Source organism: Ramularia collo-cygni, assembly GCF_900074925.1.
Source record: "Ramularia collo-cygni strain URUG2 genome assembly, contig: RCC_scaffold22, whole genome shotgun sequence".
NCBI lineage: Eukaryota > Fungi > Ascomycota > Dothideomycetes > Mycosphaerellales > Mycosphaerellaceae > Ramularia > Ramularia collo-cygni.
The window spans coordinates 506,596-524,684 of NW_019716276.1; the positions used below are offsets into that span (position 1 = coordinate 506,596).

At 45.9% G+C, this 18,089-nt stretch overlaps 3 protein-coding genes; 2 read left to right on the forward strand and 1 right to left on the reverse strand.

Annotated features, from left to right (window-relative positions):
- Positions 1–2,141: 2,141 nt before the first annotated feature.
- Positions 2,142–4,899, forward strand: RCC_10529 (uncharacterized protein; the record flags this gene model as incomplete). XM_023775757.1 has 4 exons in its annotated part: positions 2,142–2,156; positions 2,209–2,389; positions 2,446–4,313; positions 4,372–4,899. The coding sequence occupies 4 exons, from the start codon at positions 2,142–2,144 to the stop codon at positions 4,897–4,899; spliced, it is 2,592 nt and encodes an 863-aa protein (XP_023631525.1).
- A 1,443-nt stretch (positions 4,900–6,342) lies between these two features.
- RCC_10530 (uncharacterized protein) lies at positions 6,343–8,262 on the forward strand (the record flags this gene model as incomplete). XM_023775758.1 has 2 exons in its annotated part: positions 6,343–6,559; positions 6,629–8,262. 2 exons carry the CDS (start codon positions 6,343–6,345, stop codon positions 8,260–8,262), a joined length of 1,851 nt encoding a protein of 616 aa, XP_023631526.1.
- Positions 8,263–8,614: 352 nt separating this feature from the next.
- On the reverse strand, positions 8,615–10,747 carry RCC_10531 (uncharacterized protein; the record flags this gene model as incomplete). The annotated part of the gene is made up of 1 exon (XM_023775759.1): positions 8,615–10,747. The coding sequence occupies one exon, from the start codon at positions 10,745–10,747 to the stop codon at positions 8,615–8,617; it is 2,133 nt and encodes a 710-aa protein (XP_023631527.1).
- Positions 10,748–18,089: the final 7,342 nt, after the last annotated feature.

Consider the following 18,089-nt stretch of genomic DNA (forward strand, 5'->3'; position numbering starts at 1 on the left):
CCGGTACCTTGCCCGCCTGTGATCGATCATTCCGCGTCACTGCGTGCTTCCATCACACATCTCCGCTTAACTCCGGGGGAGTTTACCTCGATGATTTCCACCGCACTGTATCGTCCATCTCCCTCGTTATGTATGCTTCACGATATCCCACCACGCGCTTGTCATTGAAATACCCTGAGAATGGCCATATTTCCCAGCATCACACACTTCTGGATGCCTCAGGCGGGAACTTCATAACTTTTACCCAGAACGCCACCGACGGATGCACCAAAAGCATCTTTCAGCACGCAAGAAAGAGGACTCCACGGCGAGTCCACGCCATCCCTCTCGGTGCTCTCATCAAGACGTCGCATAACAACAAACCCAGACTCATTTACCTGATGTGTCAACAGTCGGCGTTGGTCTCAGGACAACACGCCTTGGTAATAGAGAGCTGCCGTCTGGTCTTCCGGAAAGCTCATGATGAGTGATTATCACTTGGAAGAACAGGTTCTCATCATTTTGTCGCAGATACTATCTCAGTCGAAGGAAGGGCACTCGTCTGGAAATATGATAGACGCGATGCCGGGCGATTACTTGCTGCCAACGTCGCGTGTGCAACGATGTCAGCGGCGGCGGGTGGTTGAACACGTTGCTGTGGCCATAGATACGAAACTGATGTGGTTGCAATGCCCATCTTTGTCAATCGCAAGCGATGCATCGTTTGCCATTGGTCGGAATCATGATATATTGTTCACAGTTCGGTTCGGGCTTTGCTATTCTGCTGACATACTTTCTACCTAGGCATTAAGCAATGCTTGATCATAAGGCTGTGAATGATAGATATTACGATGATCGGACACAGCGCCGACTCTTTCGCTCTCCTGCTTGTACACAGAAAGGGTGTTGGGAGAGTCTCAACCGTTTTAAGAAAGAGCGTTCTTATACCAGTCCTACCTGACAACAGGGATGCTGCGCCCAACCGTACCTATGGAAAACGTCCAAGGGCACGATTGCATGTTCGATCCTGTTTGCACGCGACGAATCGACGCGCCAGCAGTGTTCAGTCCAACTATCGAGGCTCATAGGTCTTCAACTCGCGGATCAGCGGGAGCAATACCGCCCACGGCATCCCGCTGTGACCTAAGCTGGCGGCATTAATTCTACGCGAGCTGCAGCTTGAGAACTACCTATCTTTCTGAGCCCCCGTCCGACTTTGTGCACGATTACAAGCGCAGGCATGGCAAGTGATCCCAAACGCTGCATATGTTTTTGAACTCGACGACCATCTTCGGAGCCGGACCAAGGCCTCGAGTGCGGCAGTTGTACCTCTGTAGCCTTCTGGATCGGTTGCGGGGGACTTTGCATTAAACACACCGAACGCACGGGTTTCTCCACCTACTGCACATCTTCAAGGATCGTGCAGAGTCCGACATCTGCTACGCTCAAAGCCTCTGCAAAATAACGGCTACGACTGATGATCTCATGACGCGGCTTGGGGCCAAGCAGACCGTTTGAGCTGAGCCAACTCCTGGCAAAACGTTCGTAGGGGTGGTGTTCACTGGCCAACATCTTTGTAGCTGTCAACAGCACTCAAGCCATTGGAACTATAAGGGAACTACTTCTCAGAATTTCTTTCTCTGCCGTTTTCAACTCATCTCAAACACCTTCGGGAGTATCATTCTTTTTCAATTATTAGCACATTCGCCATCCCCCTTCTGCAACAACAAGAAGCGCAGACACTCTCGACCTGACAAAACTGCTTCAAACAAGTTGAGAAAGCAACCCAGGACAAGAGACATATCGACGGGTCAAACTAGCTGAGTACATTTCAATCTTCCCTACCCGCTTCCTTGCTCATCATCCATATCACCCCCCCTGGATACGTGTAGCGCAGAGAGGCACAAACTTGCTGGCAGTTGGCCTTCCATCTTCTGCTCCAGTGTACCGACGGGAGGAACAAAGTGCTGTTAATTCGGGTTATCAATCCAACGCAGGGGGCCCTTTGTTCTGGCCATCGGCCTGCGAATCCTACGCTGGGCGACCCCAAAGAACCACCATTGCGCTGCCGACCGGGCTTAATCTCGCACAAATCCTCATCACTCCTCACCTCTTCCCCCTCATTGTTTCATATGCCCCAGTCGTCAAATCGCACTCGGAAAATGCATAAACACCATGTAAGTCAAATGAGCGTACTACTTACACGGGAACCTTCTGACCTTCAATTAGCTAATACCCCTCGCACTGTTGGCTGGTCAAGCTAATGCACGCCCTTCCCCCCTCAGTACCCAAAATGACAATAATTCAATACCTRGGATTGCTCAAACTTCTACAGATCTTGCGAACTCTACCACAAATACAAACACAAGTGCTATCCCGGATTGCACTGCGGATTACTTCCTACCGAGCAGTAAGTCTGGACCACGTAGTTCACAGTCTACACAACAGATCACTGACTCCACGCAGGCAGAGATTGCGGCGAAATTGCACTCGGCCACGGGATCCAGCTCGGCATCTCCGAATCATACTATCCAGCTATTACAGAAAAATGTCAAATGATTCTTCGAAACTATGGACTATGTTCTGTAAAGGGCGAACCGGCACCTTCGCCACCTGCGTTTTCAACTGGAGCTCCGTTCAATTCTGGCTTTAACTCCACTAGGTCATCGAATGGAACTGTGGGCTCGGCCTCGAATGGAACGATGGCCAGTAATGCGACGCTCGCGAGGAATGGTACCACCCTCGGAAGCAATCGCAATGGCACCAACCTTGCAAGGAATGGCACCCTCGCGAGCAATGGCACCCTCGCGWGCAATGGCACCCTCGCGAGCAATGGCACCAACCTTGCGAGGAATGGCACGAGCAACTCCTTGAACTTCACTAGCTTCGGCGCCAGCGTGCTCGCCACAAAGGTGGTCACTTCTCATGACACAAAGACTCTAACATATACGGTTGGCAAAAGTGGAGGGGGCGATTTACGAACCATCATCGTCACCAACACCTTGTCGAGCATCGTCACATTCACAACTATGGCTACAGTTGTCGGAATGCCAACAGTGTCGAACGCGAAATCAAAAACAAAGCCAAAGTCGGAAGCGAAAGCGAAAGCGCAATCCACACCGTCTCCCTCTGCTTCCCCTACTCTGGTCCCAGCGCGAGTAGTGTTAGAAATTCGACCGGAAGGAACATCGACCCTCACGACCGAGTACCAGGAGCACGGCACTTATACCGCATTGACAAATGTAGCGTCCAAAATCACCGCAGCTCGATCTCATGTCAAACGAGAGACCATGCCTTCCGATTGTCTTGGAAGCATGGTTGTCCCCTTACAACCGAGTCCAGCTGCGGTGTATGAAAAGCGACAAGTTCCGACATGTGCCAACGCGGTCCCTGCTCCAGCACCGACTGCTACAGGCGCTGTTCTCGGATGCTCAGCATGGCACGTCGTTGATCACGGCGAGGACTGCGCAACAATTGCGACCTTGTATGGCATCACGTCGGATACTTTCAAGACCTGGAACCCCGCCCTCGACGCAACCTGTTACAATCTCCTCACAGGTATCGCATATTGCGTCTCCAGATGTGGGTTGACTTCGGAGCCGTTCTCACCACATGTAGTAGCAGCAGCTAGTGCAAAGACTTCGGCCGCCATTCCACCTTTCCTCAGTGCGTTCCAGAATGGCATGTGGACCCCTGACGCCATTTTCAAGACGACCATGGCCGCGGCTGCCACTCTGACTACGGTATCATCCTTCCAGACGAGCGATTACTCCCCTGAAAGCCACTCTCCTGTGGCTTCATTCTTTCCGTGGAACCCACTCGCCAAACCCTCCGAATCCTCGCAGAGTGGAATGTTCACACTACCGAACCCCACGCAAAGTATGGTGGCCCAAGCAACATCCGAGTCGATACAGGGTGGCATGGATGCTTMTATCCCTTACTCATTCCACAGTGCTGCTTTCAATATGTTTTACGGTGGAAAGTCGCTCCCGACAACCACCATGGGCGGAATGAATGAGCTTGCACTTCCATCCGAGTATCCATTGTCTGTGGAGAAGCCTGCAGTTCCATTCTCGACTCCCGTGTCATCATTGGATTCCTTCGCCGAGTTGGAAGTGCCATTCACACCCATGTCATCATTGGATTTCTCCACCACCTTGGAAGTGCCATCTGCACCGTCCCCAACGTCGGAAGCGCTGATGGTACCTTCCAAGAAGCCGGAAGTACCTCTGAGCCATCCGTCGAGTCCCATCAGCTACAAAACATACAGCGGTGACGGCTCCGTGGCCGCTGGATGGCCTTCGATGGAATCATGGCTGGWTTTTGAAACCTTGGTAAGAAATCCGTGCTCATCAACATTCAACACCGTCTAAGTCTAACCATTCACTTTAGTTCGAAATCAACAAGCCAGACATGCTATCCGGATGTGCAACCTGGAATCTCCCCAACAACTCCGAAGAAGAAATCGCCAGCATAAAAACGGCCATCAAATCCGTATCCGCCTCCTCAGACGAAGAAATAGACGAACGCTTCATCCTGGCAATCATAATGCAAGAATCCAAAGGTTGCGTCCGAGTCATCACCACCTCCTGGGGTCACCAAAACCCCGGCCTAATGCAAACCCACCAAGGAACCGGTTCTTGCAATACCCCCACGGTACAAACCCCGTGTCCGGACTCGGAAATTCTGCAGATGATTCAGGATGGCACTTTGGGAACTCCTACCGGCGATGGTCTGCAACAATGTAAAGAAAAACAATCTCGAGGACAACCTGATGAGGCTAGTGCTTGGTATAGGACTGCGAGACAGTATAATGGTGGGGGGATCGCTGCTAGTGGGAACCTTGAGGAGGGTTGCTGCACGTTGACCTACGCGAGTGATGTTGCGAATCGACTTGTTGGTTGGGTGGATTCTGCATAGAAATGGAAGATGCAGAGGTGTGTTGTGGTGTTATATTCTTTTGGAGGAAATGTTGGATCTCATCGGCCTTGCTTCCCAGAAGACTTTGGGAGGCGGGCCTATTCTTTTTTCTCTTTTGTTGCGAACTGGAGATGTTTCAGATCCGCTTATGATTGACGGACGACCTTTTTCATCCAACGCGCTCTCTCTCTCTGATGAGGCGGATTTGATTGTACGATATATTATTATCGTGACTACTTCACATGGCCTGGTGGATTTTTTTACGCCTGATGGCTTTTTACATTTCTATTATATTACCCACTTACTCGCTCGCTGGTGGTAATAGTTCAAACTACTTTACTTCTTTTCTGCTACCTGGAGTAGTAATTACGATACTTTTTCACTTCTATATACGGCTTTACCTTCCATTTCTCTATAAGATTGATATTTCTTGGACGATTGTTCTCCAGTCGTGGCTTGTCTGCCTATATCTCCATAAGATTGAATTTGTTAGATGATTATTGTTCTCCATTATTCCATACACGTAGATTGTCCAACAGATGCAGTCCGTTACGAGTAAGGTAGTTGATGCGAAATGCCAAGGATGATGAATAGAGTTTGAACCATTCCGGCTCCATGGTCGGCAGATCTYTTRCAGTTTCACAGCTTTGGCCTGTTTAGACAAGGACGCACGACCATGATGTGTTTCAAGAAGCACGTCTCCAAGCTGCTGGAGTATCCCGTGCAAGAAGACRTCCAGCCGCGAAGAGAAGTCGGCGAATGTGCGAGGAAAAAAGCAACGATATCATCATCATCATCAGGCCGCTCGCTCGCTCGTAACGGGTTCTCGGCCAACCGCCATTCCCGTCTCCAGAAATAGACGCCGATGATCTTCTGTGCATCGCAGTTTGTCATGACCGCCACGGCGGAGCCACGAACCAGAAAAGAGTCGCCTTCTAGAAACATTGCCCTTCTCAGAGTTCGTTCCATCGCGGTGACTTTGGTGGCGAGTTACATCTAGATACATGTCATGACCGAAGTTCAAAAGACTCTAAGCGAGGATTGCATGGTTCATATACGGTCGATGGCGTCTGAGTACGAGGTCTCGCCCGACGCTAGAACTACCTTTCTTTACCCTCCACGACTCGTGCTCATTAGCCGCCTGTGCGCTGTCCAGGCCTGGTCTAAGGTAAACTCTGCGGTGGTATTGAATCTCGTCTGTGCTCTCGCGCGACTGTTGTCGACTCTCTTCTTTTTGTACACCCCGAGCATTGGAAGACGTGGACGCGCGACAATATAATGCGCTCGATGACGTGAGAGTTGTACCACGCCGCCATTCCCCGGTTACGAACCCCCCCCCCCCCCCCCCCCCCCCCCCCCCCCCCCCCCCCCCCCCCCCCCCCCCCCCCCCCCCCCCCCCCCCCCCCCCCCCCCCCCCCCCCCCCCGAGATTTCCTCGCCGAAAATGTCCTCGAGTCCGGTGGAACGGAGGAGGTCTGCACTCGCGCTCGTCAGCACGCTGTTGCTCCTTGCCTCTCACGCCTCTGCTTTCTCGCTCTCCTCGCTCACCTCCTATGCCTCGTCGCGCACCTTTCAACCCCTATTACGAAGAGCGGACGAGAATGCGACCGTCATACCCGCCGCCATAAACATTGCGCCCAGCCAATATTGGGATGGAGTTGGTGAGTAAATGGAAGGAGGAGAAAAGAGGAGATAGATGTATGTGACTGACGTTGCATCCATTGTTCAAGACGGCAAATGGTCCAGTTTTCCCCTTCAGGTCGGCACGGCTGCCCAGAATGTGCGGGCTTTCATAGGCACGTCGGCCTTCTCCACCATCACCGTGGGAGCTGGAGGGTGTGAGCCGGTGGAAGCGTTTGGAGAGTCTTGCTCCAATGATCGGGGATTCTTGTTCCTCCCCAATGAATCCCTCACATGGGTGCCCAACAGTATCTTCCAGCTTGGGATTGAGATCAATCTTGGTTTGGACACATCTGCACGGTCGGGATTCGATACCATCACGCTCGGATGGCAGGGCTCTGGCGGTCCAACGGTCCAACATTCTACTGTTTTCAGCCTCGAGGCTCAGAATTTCTGGATTGGTATCTTTGGTTTGAATCCGGCTCCTTCCAACTTCACCACCTTCGTGGATCCTCAGCCGTCTTTCATGCAACAATTGGTGAATAACAACACGATTCCATCCTTGACGTATGGCTATACTGCTGGAAATCAATACAGACTGAACGGAGTATATGGATCCCTAGTCCTGGGAGGTTATGACCAAAACCGTTTCGACGCCACAAAGAACATTTCTATTCCATTTAATGACGACGTTGGTCGTGAACAACTTGTCAACCTGAAAGCCATCACCACCGATGTGGGATCGCCTTCCAACCTTCTCCCGGACGGAGATATTAGTCTATTAATCGACTCGACGGTCGCACAGATATGGCTTCCAGAGTCAGCCTGCAAAGCATTCGAGTCAGCCTTTGGCATCACCTACGATGCATACAGAGAATACTACATCATCAGCGATAGCCTACGATCCAAGCTACAAGAATCGAATCCCAACGTGACCTTCACGCTTGGATCGCAAGCCAATGACGCCACGGTGGACATTGTGCTACCCTACAGCGCATTCGACTTGGAGCTGCGATTTCCTCCCGATACMAACTCCTCGGCCTACTTCCCCCTCAAAAGAGCCGCGAACACCACACAATACACCCTAGGCCGCACATTCCTTCAAGAAGCCTATCTCATCTCAGACTACGACAACCGAAACTTCACAGTCGCACCTTGTATCTGGAATTCCAGCAAAATCTCAACCAGCAGTCTCAAATCCATCCTAAGATCCAACGAGACAATGAACAGCGCTAGTAATTCCGACTCCAGCTCAAACACAGGAGCCATCGCAGGCGGTGTAGTCGGCGGAGTCCTCGCAATAGCTCTAATAGCCGGCGCTCTAATCTGGTTCAAGCGCCGCAAAAACCAAGGCGAAAAGAAACGTCTCGCAGAACTCGAAGCCACCAACTCCGCCAGCAGTAGTTCCCACCACAACAACTCCCAAACAGACCCCAACAACGGCGAATCAAAACCCATCATTTCCTCCCCCATGGGCGGCGAATTAGCCGGCGACGGACAAATCCACGAAGCTTACGCCCCGCATAAACAAGCCCCTCAAGAAATGGATAGTAGTGCCTACGCTGCGGTCGATCCGAATAAACATGGTTACTCGGAAATGGGTGGGGGTGTTGGGGAATTTTTTCAACCTGCGAAGGGCGTTCCGGCGGAAATTCGTGGTGGTACGCCGATTTATGAAATGCATGGGTCGGATGTGCAGGAGTTGCCTGCTTCTACTCATCGGCCTTCTATGGAGAAGAGGTGATCACCACCATTTTATCTTTGGATATGTGTGAGACATTTTGGTACTGGATGACAGCACGGCGTTGTTTTTTTTATTTAACGACACGGAAGATACCAGAGGATGGGCGGAGATTTGTTCGTATGTATCCTTCTTTCATTTTTTTTTTGGACTGTGAGAATATCACGAAAGCGATTGTTATATTGTATTGTGCAAACGAGCGTTCTCCACATACATATCAAAGAGTGATACCCATTCATCTCATACAGATCATATTGATGGTTCAGCAACTATATAAACTTGATCCTATGTCGACTGTGCGAACCAACAAGCAATCAATCAATCAATCAATCAATCATCACTACCCATCGACAAATCAATATATACTCTTCGGCGGAGCCAATGTCTTCGTTTTCATCAGCACGCGTGGGGGGAGAACGCGAGGGACAGGTGCATATCTCGTTCTCTTTCTGATCCCATAATCTCGTCTCGGCATGCCATGTGCTTGTGAATTCGCAGCATGAATATTACCTGTCTTTCGCCTGTTCTGTAGCTTAGATTCAGACTCCTCCTCCTCATTGCCCTCCCTCTCGGGATTGATCGTTGTGGTGGCATGGCCTATCAGCGATGTATTTGTTCGATTTTRAGACGAGATGTCATCTTGAGAATCTGTCGGTGCATACGCATATGTAGATCCCCCACCGGTAGTCATTCTGTCTGATCGGAGTTGTTCGTCTGTAGACGCCGCCGCCGCCGCTGAGGAGAGTTGAGCAGGGAGTATCTCAATGGAATCGTTGGTCCATGCTTTGTATCTGCCGCTTGGGGATGGCTGACTTTGGCTACTTTGGCTACCTAGTACGAATTGTCTCCAGAGTTGGTCTTGGTCGTCATCTTCTTGTGTGACTTCTGCGACTGGTTCCTCGGGGAGTAAGTGTCGCGTGTGATGATGAGCTGGTGAAGGGGAGATGGTTGGGATGGCTGCGTCGTTTCCTTTCACATTGTCCGACTGCTGAAGCGTGTAGGTGTCTGCTTGGGGGTGGTAGTCATGTGGGTATTCCTGWTCATCGAGCATTTCATCGTCAAAATTGGCTTCGGCAGTGGTAAGCCTTGGCCAAACACTGGTTGTTGATTGTGTCAAATGCTGGCTTGATGATCGCAGAGCAGCCACAGAGGCTCCACTGGATACCGCTTGTCTTACGTGCATGAAGCCTTTCCAGACCTGCTCATCATGTTCTTCATCGGCAACGTCCGATGTGGACATTTCGGCCTCTCCAGCAAACTTGGTGCCTGGCAGCCCGCTGCGAGGTCTATATGGCGAGTCCTTTGATGAAGCTCCTTGGGAAGACAATGTCACTCTTCCCGTGACCAGGTTTTGGGCCCGATGCATTCGTTCATATTTCACATGGAAATCGTTGACGGTGGAACGACCTTGCTCTCCGCGATCCAGCGATGTGAGCACGTGTTGGCCCATGCGCGGGCTAACATTGCGCGCGGATGAGGACTCGACGGCAGGGCGATCCGCGGCAATTGTAGGTGAATTCGCATTGCTGTCAATTGCGGCGGATGGCGAATACGGTTGGAAATCTCCGTACAGAGATAAGTTCTTCCACGGACGGTCCGCTGCATGATCTTGATGGCCGTTTATGTAGTCAGCCTTTTCGGCAACTATTTGCCTGTTGTACTCGTGGACTTCAGCAGGCTCCACAACTTCAATAGCCTTGTGAACATCTTGGCAATCTTCATCTAGTGCCTCGAACCCATCACTGTCGGCTTTCATCAGCATGGATTCCTCAGATATGGGACCAAAGTCAGTTGAAACAGGACGAATGCTAGTGTTGGGCGAATCACGAGACCGTCGAGATGGTTGCGTTTGGCTCAAAAAGGCGTCCGTCCCGACTTTGATCTGTATGTCATCGTTGGTGATGGCACCGCTCATCATAGCTTCAAACCGTGCTTCGCTCGGACGTGCAACAGTGCGATGTTCCGCTGGCTGGCCCATGCGAATTCTGGGCTTGTCAACCTTGCGGCGCTTTCCAATGCGCTGTCTATCGCGATCAGATGGAAATGTAAGACGCACGGGTCGAGTAGCTGCAAGACCAAGCCAGTCGTCTTGAGCCAGTAGTCGCTTACGGTTGGCGATGAGCGCCCTGTCTTCTTCAGTCGCTGCCGCGTCTGGCCTTTCGCATGCGTTGTGCATTTGACGCGTAGTTTTGCGTGCTGCGCGGTCAGTGTTATGATGTTGACTCTGCCCGTGGCTACGCATGGGGTCGCTGCGGCCATGTGAGGTCTCATGCGAGCGTGGGTCTAAAGTATCAAGCCCAAAGGGAGATGCGATCATTCGCGGGAGATGTCCTCTTGACGAGGCTGCCGCTTGAACATATGTCTCTGGTATGACTTGATAGCCTGTGGTAGCGCGGGCTTTGGCAAAATGGGCTTTCTGCTTCTGCAAGACAGCATTTCCTTTGCCTTTGCCGGCATAGCGACGACGCGTGCCGCCAGTCCAGTCCATGATCTTGTTGAAAGACCAGGGATTCTCAATGGACCAAAGGCTCGGCGATGTGCGATAGGCGGAGGAGAATGATGATAATGTGACGCGAGATCAAGTTGATGTGATGCGAAATGAAGTCGATGTGATGCGAGATGAGACGAACTCGTCGGATTTGGTCAGTGCACGCCGCTCCTTCCTTGCTTGCTTCCATTCACTGCTTTTCCATGACTAGGTCTCCTTTCTTCCTTAAGTACCTCGATGTGTTGGCTGAACTTTTATCAAATCGTAATACTACAGTGTCTCTTTCCATCAAAAGTTATTCCTGATGGCCAAACATCCGCTTTCGCTGCCGGTTTGCGAGGATCGATTCGCTGCTAACGCACTACTATAGAGCTAGGATGCTCGAGAGGACTCTGTGCCATGTGGATCTGAACAACCTTCGATGCAAAGAGATACTATCAGACCTTTTGACAACTAGCATCAAATCATCGCACGACCCAAAATTACCAGACGGGAAGGGCCAGACGCTGGAAACACCTAGCACGGACGTGACCAGCCGTGCTGCTACTTCACAAGCCACAGTTGTAGTGTGTTGCAGCTCCCGGCGTGCTTTGGGAGGTCAGATGTGGGATGTCATTATCAGCATCTACTTCCAGCTCGAAGGATCATGCCGGGCTGCATAGCCTACCGTAAGTTAGGAGGTACTGTACTGACGCCGTCGACGCAGAGTTGTCATGACATGCATGAAGCATCGGACATCGAAGCTGACCAGGCATGGAACCTCAGCTCCATGTTGGTTGCAATTCCTTTGATCCGGTCAATGAATGTTCAATGGCCTCACGTCATGGTTCATTTATGCTTCGTCGCCCTCATCGACGTTCTGCCGCCAGCGAGAGAGAGATCAGAGGTGCGCGACTTTCTGTTACGGAGTTGAGATGCTCGGCTCAAAGCAACTCCTACGGTGCAAGGCAAAGCTGCGCGAGGAACTCCATCACCGGCCCGATATTGCTCTAAGGACTGCAGAGTGAGGTCAGCGCTACATAGCGCTGTTATCTGCTGCAGCTGTGCATCCTACCTTAGATCCTCCCCACGATGCCCACAATGGCCATCGCGCTGCGACCACGCGGGGAAGCCTTTCGATGCATGTGAAAGAACGCATGTGGCTACCTGCATGCACTCGATGCTGAACTCACACACTCTTTATGGATGCCATGCACGAGTCAGCAATCAAGAGCAAATGTCCAGGACACTTTTCTTTCCATCCTTCGAGGTGGACTTCAGGATTTGCTTCTTCCCGTCCTATTTGCTGTGCCCGCGGCGGCTCGGTTCCGGTATCCACCTTGAACAGACAGCTGCGTCGAAAATCATTGCAGCTCGCTGCTCTAATGTCCCGGGGGTGAAGCCAAAAAACGCTGTGGCTAGCGCGGCGGCCTGATTGGCCGCGGGAGCGGCCGAAAAAGCGACCTGATGTCATTCAGAAGTTGAGGATCCTATGTGGAGAAGTGGGGGAAATTTCAGGGTCCATAGGTACATAAGACGAAAATTTTTATGCTGGACATCTGTGGATTGACGGCTCCGTGGCGTAGTGGTTTAACTTACATCCAACCACTCGAATCGGGTTCAATTAAGGGGCTGGACTTTAAACATCCAGCGACAGGGTTGTCCGGCTTCGGTCGTAATGCTCCGTCCACAACACAATTTCCTTAGAGGGCAAACTTTAGCATAAACTTTGGCATAGGCATAAATATAGGGAATCAATTTTTTTGTTTCTTTTTGCGTAGTATACATAATATATACTAAACTTCGTAGAATCCTATTACGACTTTCCTCGGGTATCTTTTTGCTTTAATACGATATTAGTTATAACGTTCCCCTATTTTAACGTCCTTCTATATATCCTAAACGCGAATCTCTATATCCTTTTACTTAGAATACGTGTCTCTCTCCTCTAATATTCTATCTATTAATCGGCGAAGCCGACTACCGCTTGCGGTAAGAGTTACGTCTTCTACTAATTTAGAATAACCGGCTAATAGAAAAGCTATATATATATTGCTACCTAATAGAAGGCAAAAAAAAACTGTTTGAGCTGTTGCCGCTTCTAGCCTTACGCTATACTAGGGCAATCCCTTCTTTTTGCCTTATACGCCTTTACGATATAGAATCCCCCGTGTTAAATATTAGTCGGAGGTTCGCGGAATTTTAGAGGTGGAGTACAAGAGTGACTTAATCTTTAACTRGCTTACTGTCTCCGACAGGCAGTACTTAAAAGTAGGAACTAATGTGTTAATTAAGTTAATTATCTAGAGATGTGTCTCTATCTCCTAAGAAGAGATTTTACCCYAYATAGAGTTATGTGACCTTGTRGCYACTTAGCTCTCTGTTATGTTAGATGTACAGCTATTCTATAACTGCACTTTCTAACACTCCTACTTAGGATAGAATGGACTATATACATTTCCCTAGATCTTTTAAGATTCTATTAAGTGTAGAAAGGTAGTTCTATAGCCTAGTGGTATAATTCTATCTTAGCTACTATCTTAGTGCAATTCCTTAACTTAGTATTATATAATCGAAAATGTCCGTTCGGACATATTCGATTATATGCTTTTGCYAAATTTTGGAATGCTTATTGTATGCTAAGATAATTTATATATGTCTGGAAGTTTAGACTAGTAAGAGGTTTGGTTAGGCTATTTACAACTATTTCTTTTGTTAGAAGGTATTCTACATAGATCTTCTTTTGCTACTAAAGTCTTCTTACAAAGTTGTATGCAATGTTAATGTGCTTTAACCTTTTATAAATATGTGCATCCTTTATAAGGGTAAGGCAGGCTTAGTTGTCCCTAAAGAGTTAAACTAGCCTAAGCTGTTTAGCTATGTCCTTTCCTGCTTTAATTATTAGTTAAAAAGCAGATAATCTAACAAGCTTAGTTTGACCTATTTCTCTAAGCAATGCTAAAAGGAACTATAATTGTTTTGCATATGCATTTATTGCTATAAACTTAGCTTCTATTATGGAAGTTGCTATAGATTTCTGCTTCTTGCTTATCTATAAAATTGGGGCATTGCACAACTTAAACATATTTCCTAGGATGGAGATCCTATCTAACTTGTCTATTACAAAGTCTAAGTCTAAGTACCTAATTAAGCATCTAGATCTAGATCTTATAAAGGTTAATCTAAGGTTAGGAAATAATCTTAGGTACCTTAAGACTTTCTTTAAAGCTTTTAGGTGGGCTTTAGATAGATTACTCGAAAATGCACTTAGCTTTCTAATTGCAAAGGCAATGTCTGGTCTTGTTATAATTATTAGCTATATCTATGTTCTAATTGTTATCTAGTATTCCTCCTTGCTACATCTCTTATTATTTAGGCCTAACTTAATAAGTCCCTTATAATTGTCTATTAGTAAGAGAGTTGGCTTTAAGGATTTTGACTTAATGCCCAGTTTCTAAAGACTTTCCTAAATATAATAGCTTTAATCTAGTTTTAGGGTTCTAAGCTTCCTGTTTCTTATAATGTTTATTCCTAGGATTCTGGATGGTTCTCTAAGATCCTTAATCTTAAAGATCTTTCTAAATTCCTTCTTAAACTAGTTTATAGAGTTTATTAATAGGGCAGCAATTAGAATATTATTAACATGTGTTATAACTATAAGATTCTTTCTATAATAGAACATTAGACATGGATTAACCTCTGACTGAACAAATCCCAAATCTTTAAGCTTTAAAACATAAAGCTAATTCCAGTCTCTAGCAGCTTGCTTTAATCTATACAGACTTCTTAGGATTTTTAGGACTTAGCTAGGGGGAAGATCCACTCCTTTAAGTGGGGCTATAAAAATGTCTTCTTAGAGGTAACTGTTTGTAAAAGCNCTTCTTAGGATTTTTAGGACTTAGCTAGGGGGAAGATCCACTCCTTTAAGTGGGGCTATAAAAATGTCTTCTTAGAGGTAACTGTTTGTAAAAGCACTGTTAATATCTATAAGATAGAGTTCCTAGTCTTCCTTGTAGACTACAGCTATAAATGTTCTTAAGGTTTTATGTCTAACAGTTAGTGCAAAAGTCTCCTTAAAGTTAATCCTATATTTCTATAAAAAACCCCTTGCTACAAGTCTTGCTTTTAACTTGTTAAGGGCACTACTTGCTAATCTTTTTATAGCAAAGACCTATTTTAAGGTTATAAGGTTTAATCCTTTTAGAGCAACAGTTAGTTCCTAGGTCTAGTTACTTACAAGTGAATCCAGTTCCTTCTAGATTACTTCTATCTATATTGCTCCCTATTCTTTATCTCCTACTGCTTCCTTATAGGTAGCTAGAACTAGGATATTCTGCTAGTATATAGTCTAGGTAGCTGTTGTAGAGAAAGCAAGTTTATAGAAGATATCTTGCATTTCTAGGTCCTAGCCTAGTTTAGAGATTATAGCTAATAGGGCCTATATAATCTCTATTACTTCTCTATTAGGATTCTGGTCCTTTAGCCTCTTTTAGCTTGTCTCCTAAAAGACTTTTAATCCTTTGGATTTGGATTTAAATCCTTTTATATTACTTATAGCTTTTCTCTTTCTTTGCTCTACCTAAGGTAGAGAATTAACTTAGTCCTTAATTTTCTGGAATTCCCCTACATTTGCTAGGGGAGGAGGAATCTGAACAAATGCTATAGGGGCTGACTTTTTAGTTATAGGTTCCTGGATTAGAATGGGTTTAGGTCTTAGTACATTAGCTGGCCTTCTAAGTGGTTTTCTCTGTAGTGCATTTAAGGAAAGATACTTAGATTAAAACTTYAAATCTAAATTACCCCCCCTCTTTTCCTTAAAGAATACTACATTTAAGTGCTGTTTTACAGCTCTTATATCTGGATCCTAGAAAAGCTAGGATTTTAATATTCCTTTAACATATCCTACAAATACTGCATCCTTTCCCCTGTTTATAAGTTTGTTACTCCTTACCTATCTAGGTTGGGATTTTAGGTCTATATATATAATAGCTTAGCACCCTTAAACTCTTAGATAATGCACAGTTAGCTTAATTCCTATAAATGCTTCTTTAGGTAATAGCTTAAAGCCTTTAACTTCAGGACTATTTAGTAGCCTGTTCCTTATTTTAAACTAGGCCGCTAGGGCTTTAGGCCAAAATTCAATTAGCATTCCTGATTCTTTAATTATTGCCCTTACTGCATCTTCTAATGTTTAGATAGATCTTTCTACAACTCTATTCTAAATAGAATTATATGCATCTGTTGTGTTAAAGTGGATTCCTAAATCCTTCTCCTACTGTTTTAGTAGACTAGTAAGTTTAGGTGCATTGTCTGATCTTGTTGTCTTTAATTTTAAAGATGTTTTTCTTTTAGCTTTTAGCTTCTAGATTTTTAGAGCAGCTAGGGCATCCTCTCTGCTAATAAGTAGGTATCCCTATTTCTTTCTTAAGAAGTTGTTAATAATTTCTAGCTAGTATTAATATCCTAATCTAGACTTTAGGAGAGGGCTATAGATGTCTAGGGACATAAGCTTAAGTACCTAAGGTTTTCTCTTAGTAACTTTTCCTTTGTGTTTCTTTATCTTTATAAGAGCACAGACTCTGCACTTTTCCTTATAGTCTTCTAGGAGTTAGATTAGATCCTTTAAGTCTGTTACTTTGTAGACGTTCTTAAGAAGATTCTTGCTAAAATAGCTAAATCTTCTGTGCTAAAGCTCCTACTAATTTAGTAACTCTCTTGCAGCAAATCCCATTTCCTTACTTTCTTCCTTTTCTTCTTTTACTAATAAAATAAGAGCCCTCTCCTAGAGGGACTCTAAAACTTCTGAAATAAATAGAACACTATTCTGGATTCTAGTTTGGACAATAGGAGTTCTATCCTATAACACTAGAGTAAACTAGGGTAGTTAAACACTATACTAATAGCTGAACTAATTCTAAGAAACAAGATTGACTCCCAAATTAGGTATAAACAAAACTTTATTAAGCAAGATTTTCTTCCTATTCTGGCCTCCTATAACTGCTCTTCCCTTATATGTGGCTTATAGCTATCTACCCCCAACCTTAATCCATTTCTTCCTTTAAAGTGGAATTATAGATCTAAAGAGTTATAGTTAGTTAGTTATGTAGGATAAGGCACAGGAGTCTAGTAACTATTCTAAGGAGGTTAACTTGCCTTTTGCCTCTAAAGAAGAGTGTGCAATCTTATTAGTTTCCTCCTTAAATTAGAATGAGGTAGCACTTAATAAGGTTGGGGATAATTCCCTAGATTGGGCTTGTTTAGTAAGGAATGCTTTCTTAGCAGTCTTCCTTGTTTTCCTAAGTTTAGAAACCTCTTTTCTAATTATTTCCTCTATTGCCTTCTTAAATTCTTTAAGAGAGTCTCTTCTTTTCTTAACCCTCCTTAACGAAGAGGAGGAGTATTTCTTGCTAGAGATCTTTCTCTTTTTAGGCTTTAGAGAATCCCTGTTTCTAGATGGGAAATTTTCCTAAGGTCTAATTGCTTTCTTTGCCTTTTCTAGCTGTAGACAATCTAGTACAAAGTATTGTCTATTATAGAAGAAGCATGTTCTTATCCTTCTAAAGGCTGCTATTATAAAGTCCTCCCTATAATGGAGGTCCCTTGCTTCCTAAGATTTAAGGATAAGTAGGATCTGTTTATAGTTCCTAACAAGCATTAGCTAGGCTATAATTGCATTCTTAGTTAATTCAAACTTAGGAGGGAGTGCTAAAAGAAGGATCCTGATTTTCCTTTTAGGTTCTTTTATATATAACTCCCTTTTATTAACCTCTGTAATCCTCTTTGCTATTAAACTAATCTGTACCTAGGCTGATCTTACTATGTCTTCCTCTCCTATTCTGAAGTTTATAAGTTGTTGTACTATTAACATAGCATATACTATAAGCACCTTGCTATACTTCTTCTAGAGGAAGAGCTATATTTTAGCAGCTATCTTTGTATCTATTAATAATTAAATCTTATCTGCTTTATCTAAGCTAACTCTTAATCTTAGCTTATACCTGCACTTAGCATTCTCCTTTTAAAAGTTTAGCTAGCTAGCTATTCTTGCAACCCTAGCATCTGGATTAAGGAGTAATAAATTGTCTAGGTTGATTAATCCCTTAATGTTGTAGAAGATGCCTTTTCCTTCTAGGTTGTCCCTCTGTAGCTTAAACTATCTTTTCTAGTTCTCTCTTGTTAGGATTGGAATCCTAACATAGGTCTGACTGTCCTTCTCTTCCTCCATTTTAGTATATAAATGGCTTAGTCCTGCTAAGGCTTTAGTAGTGAAGTAAAGGGTGTGTGTGTGTTTTAAGGCTTTGGATTTAGAGTCCTCTACTCCTTATAGCTGTTAGATAATCCCTTAGTCCTAATAGTTAAATGT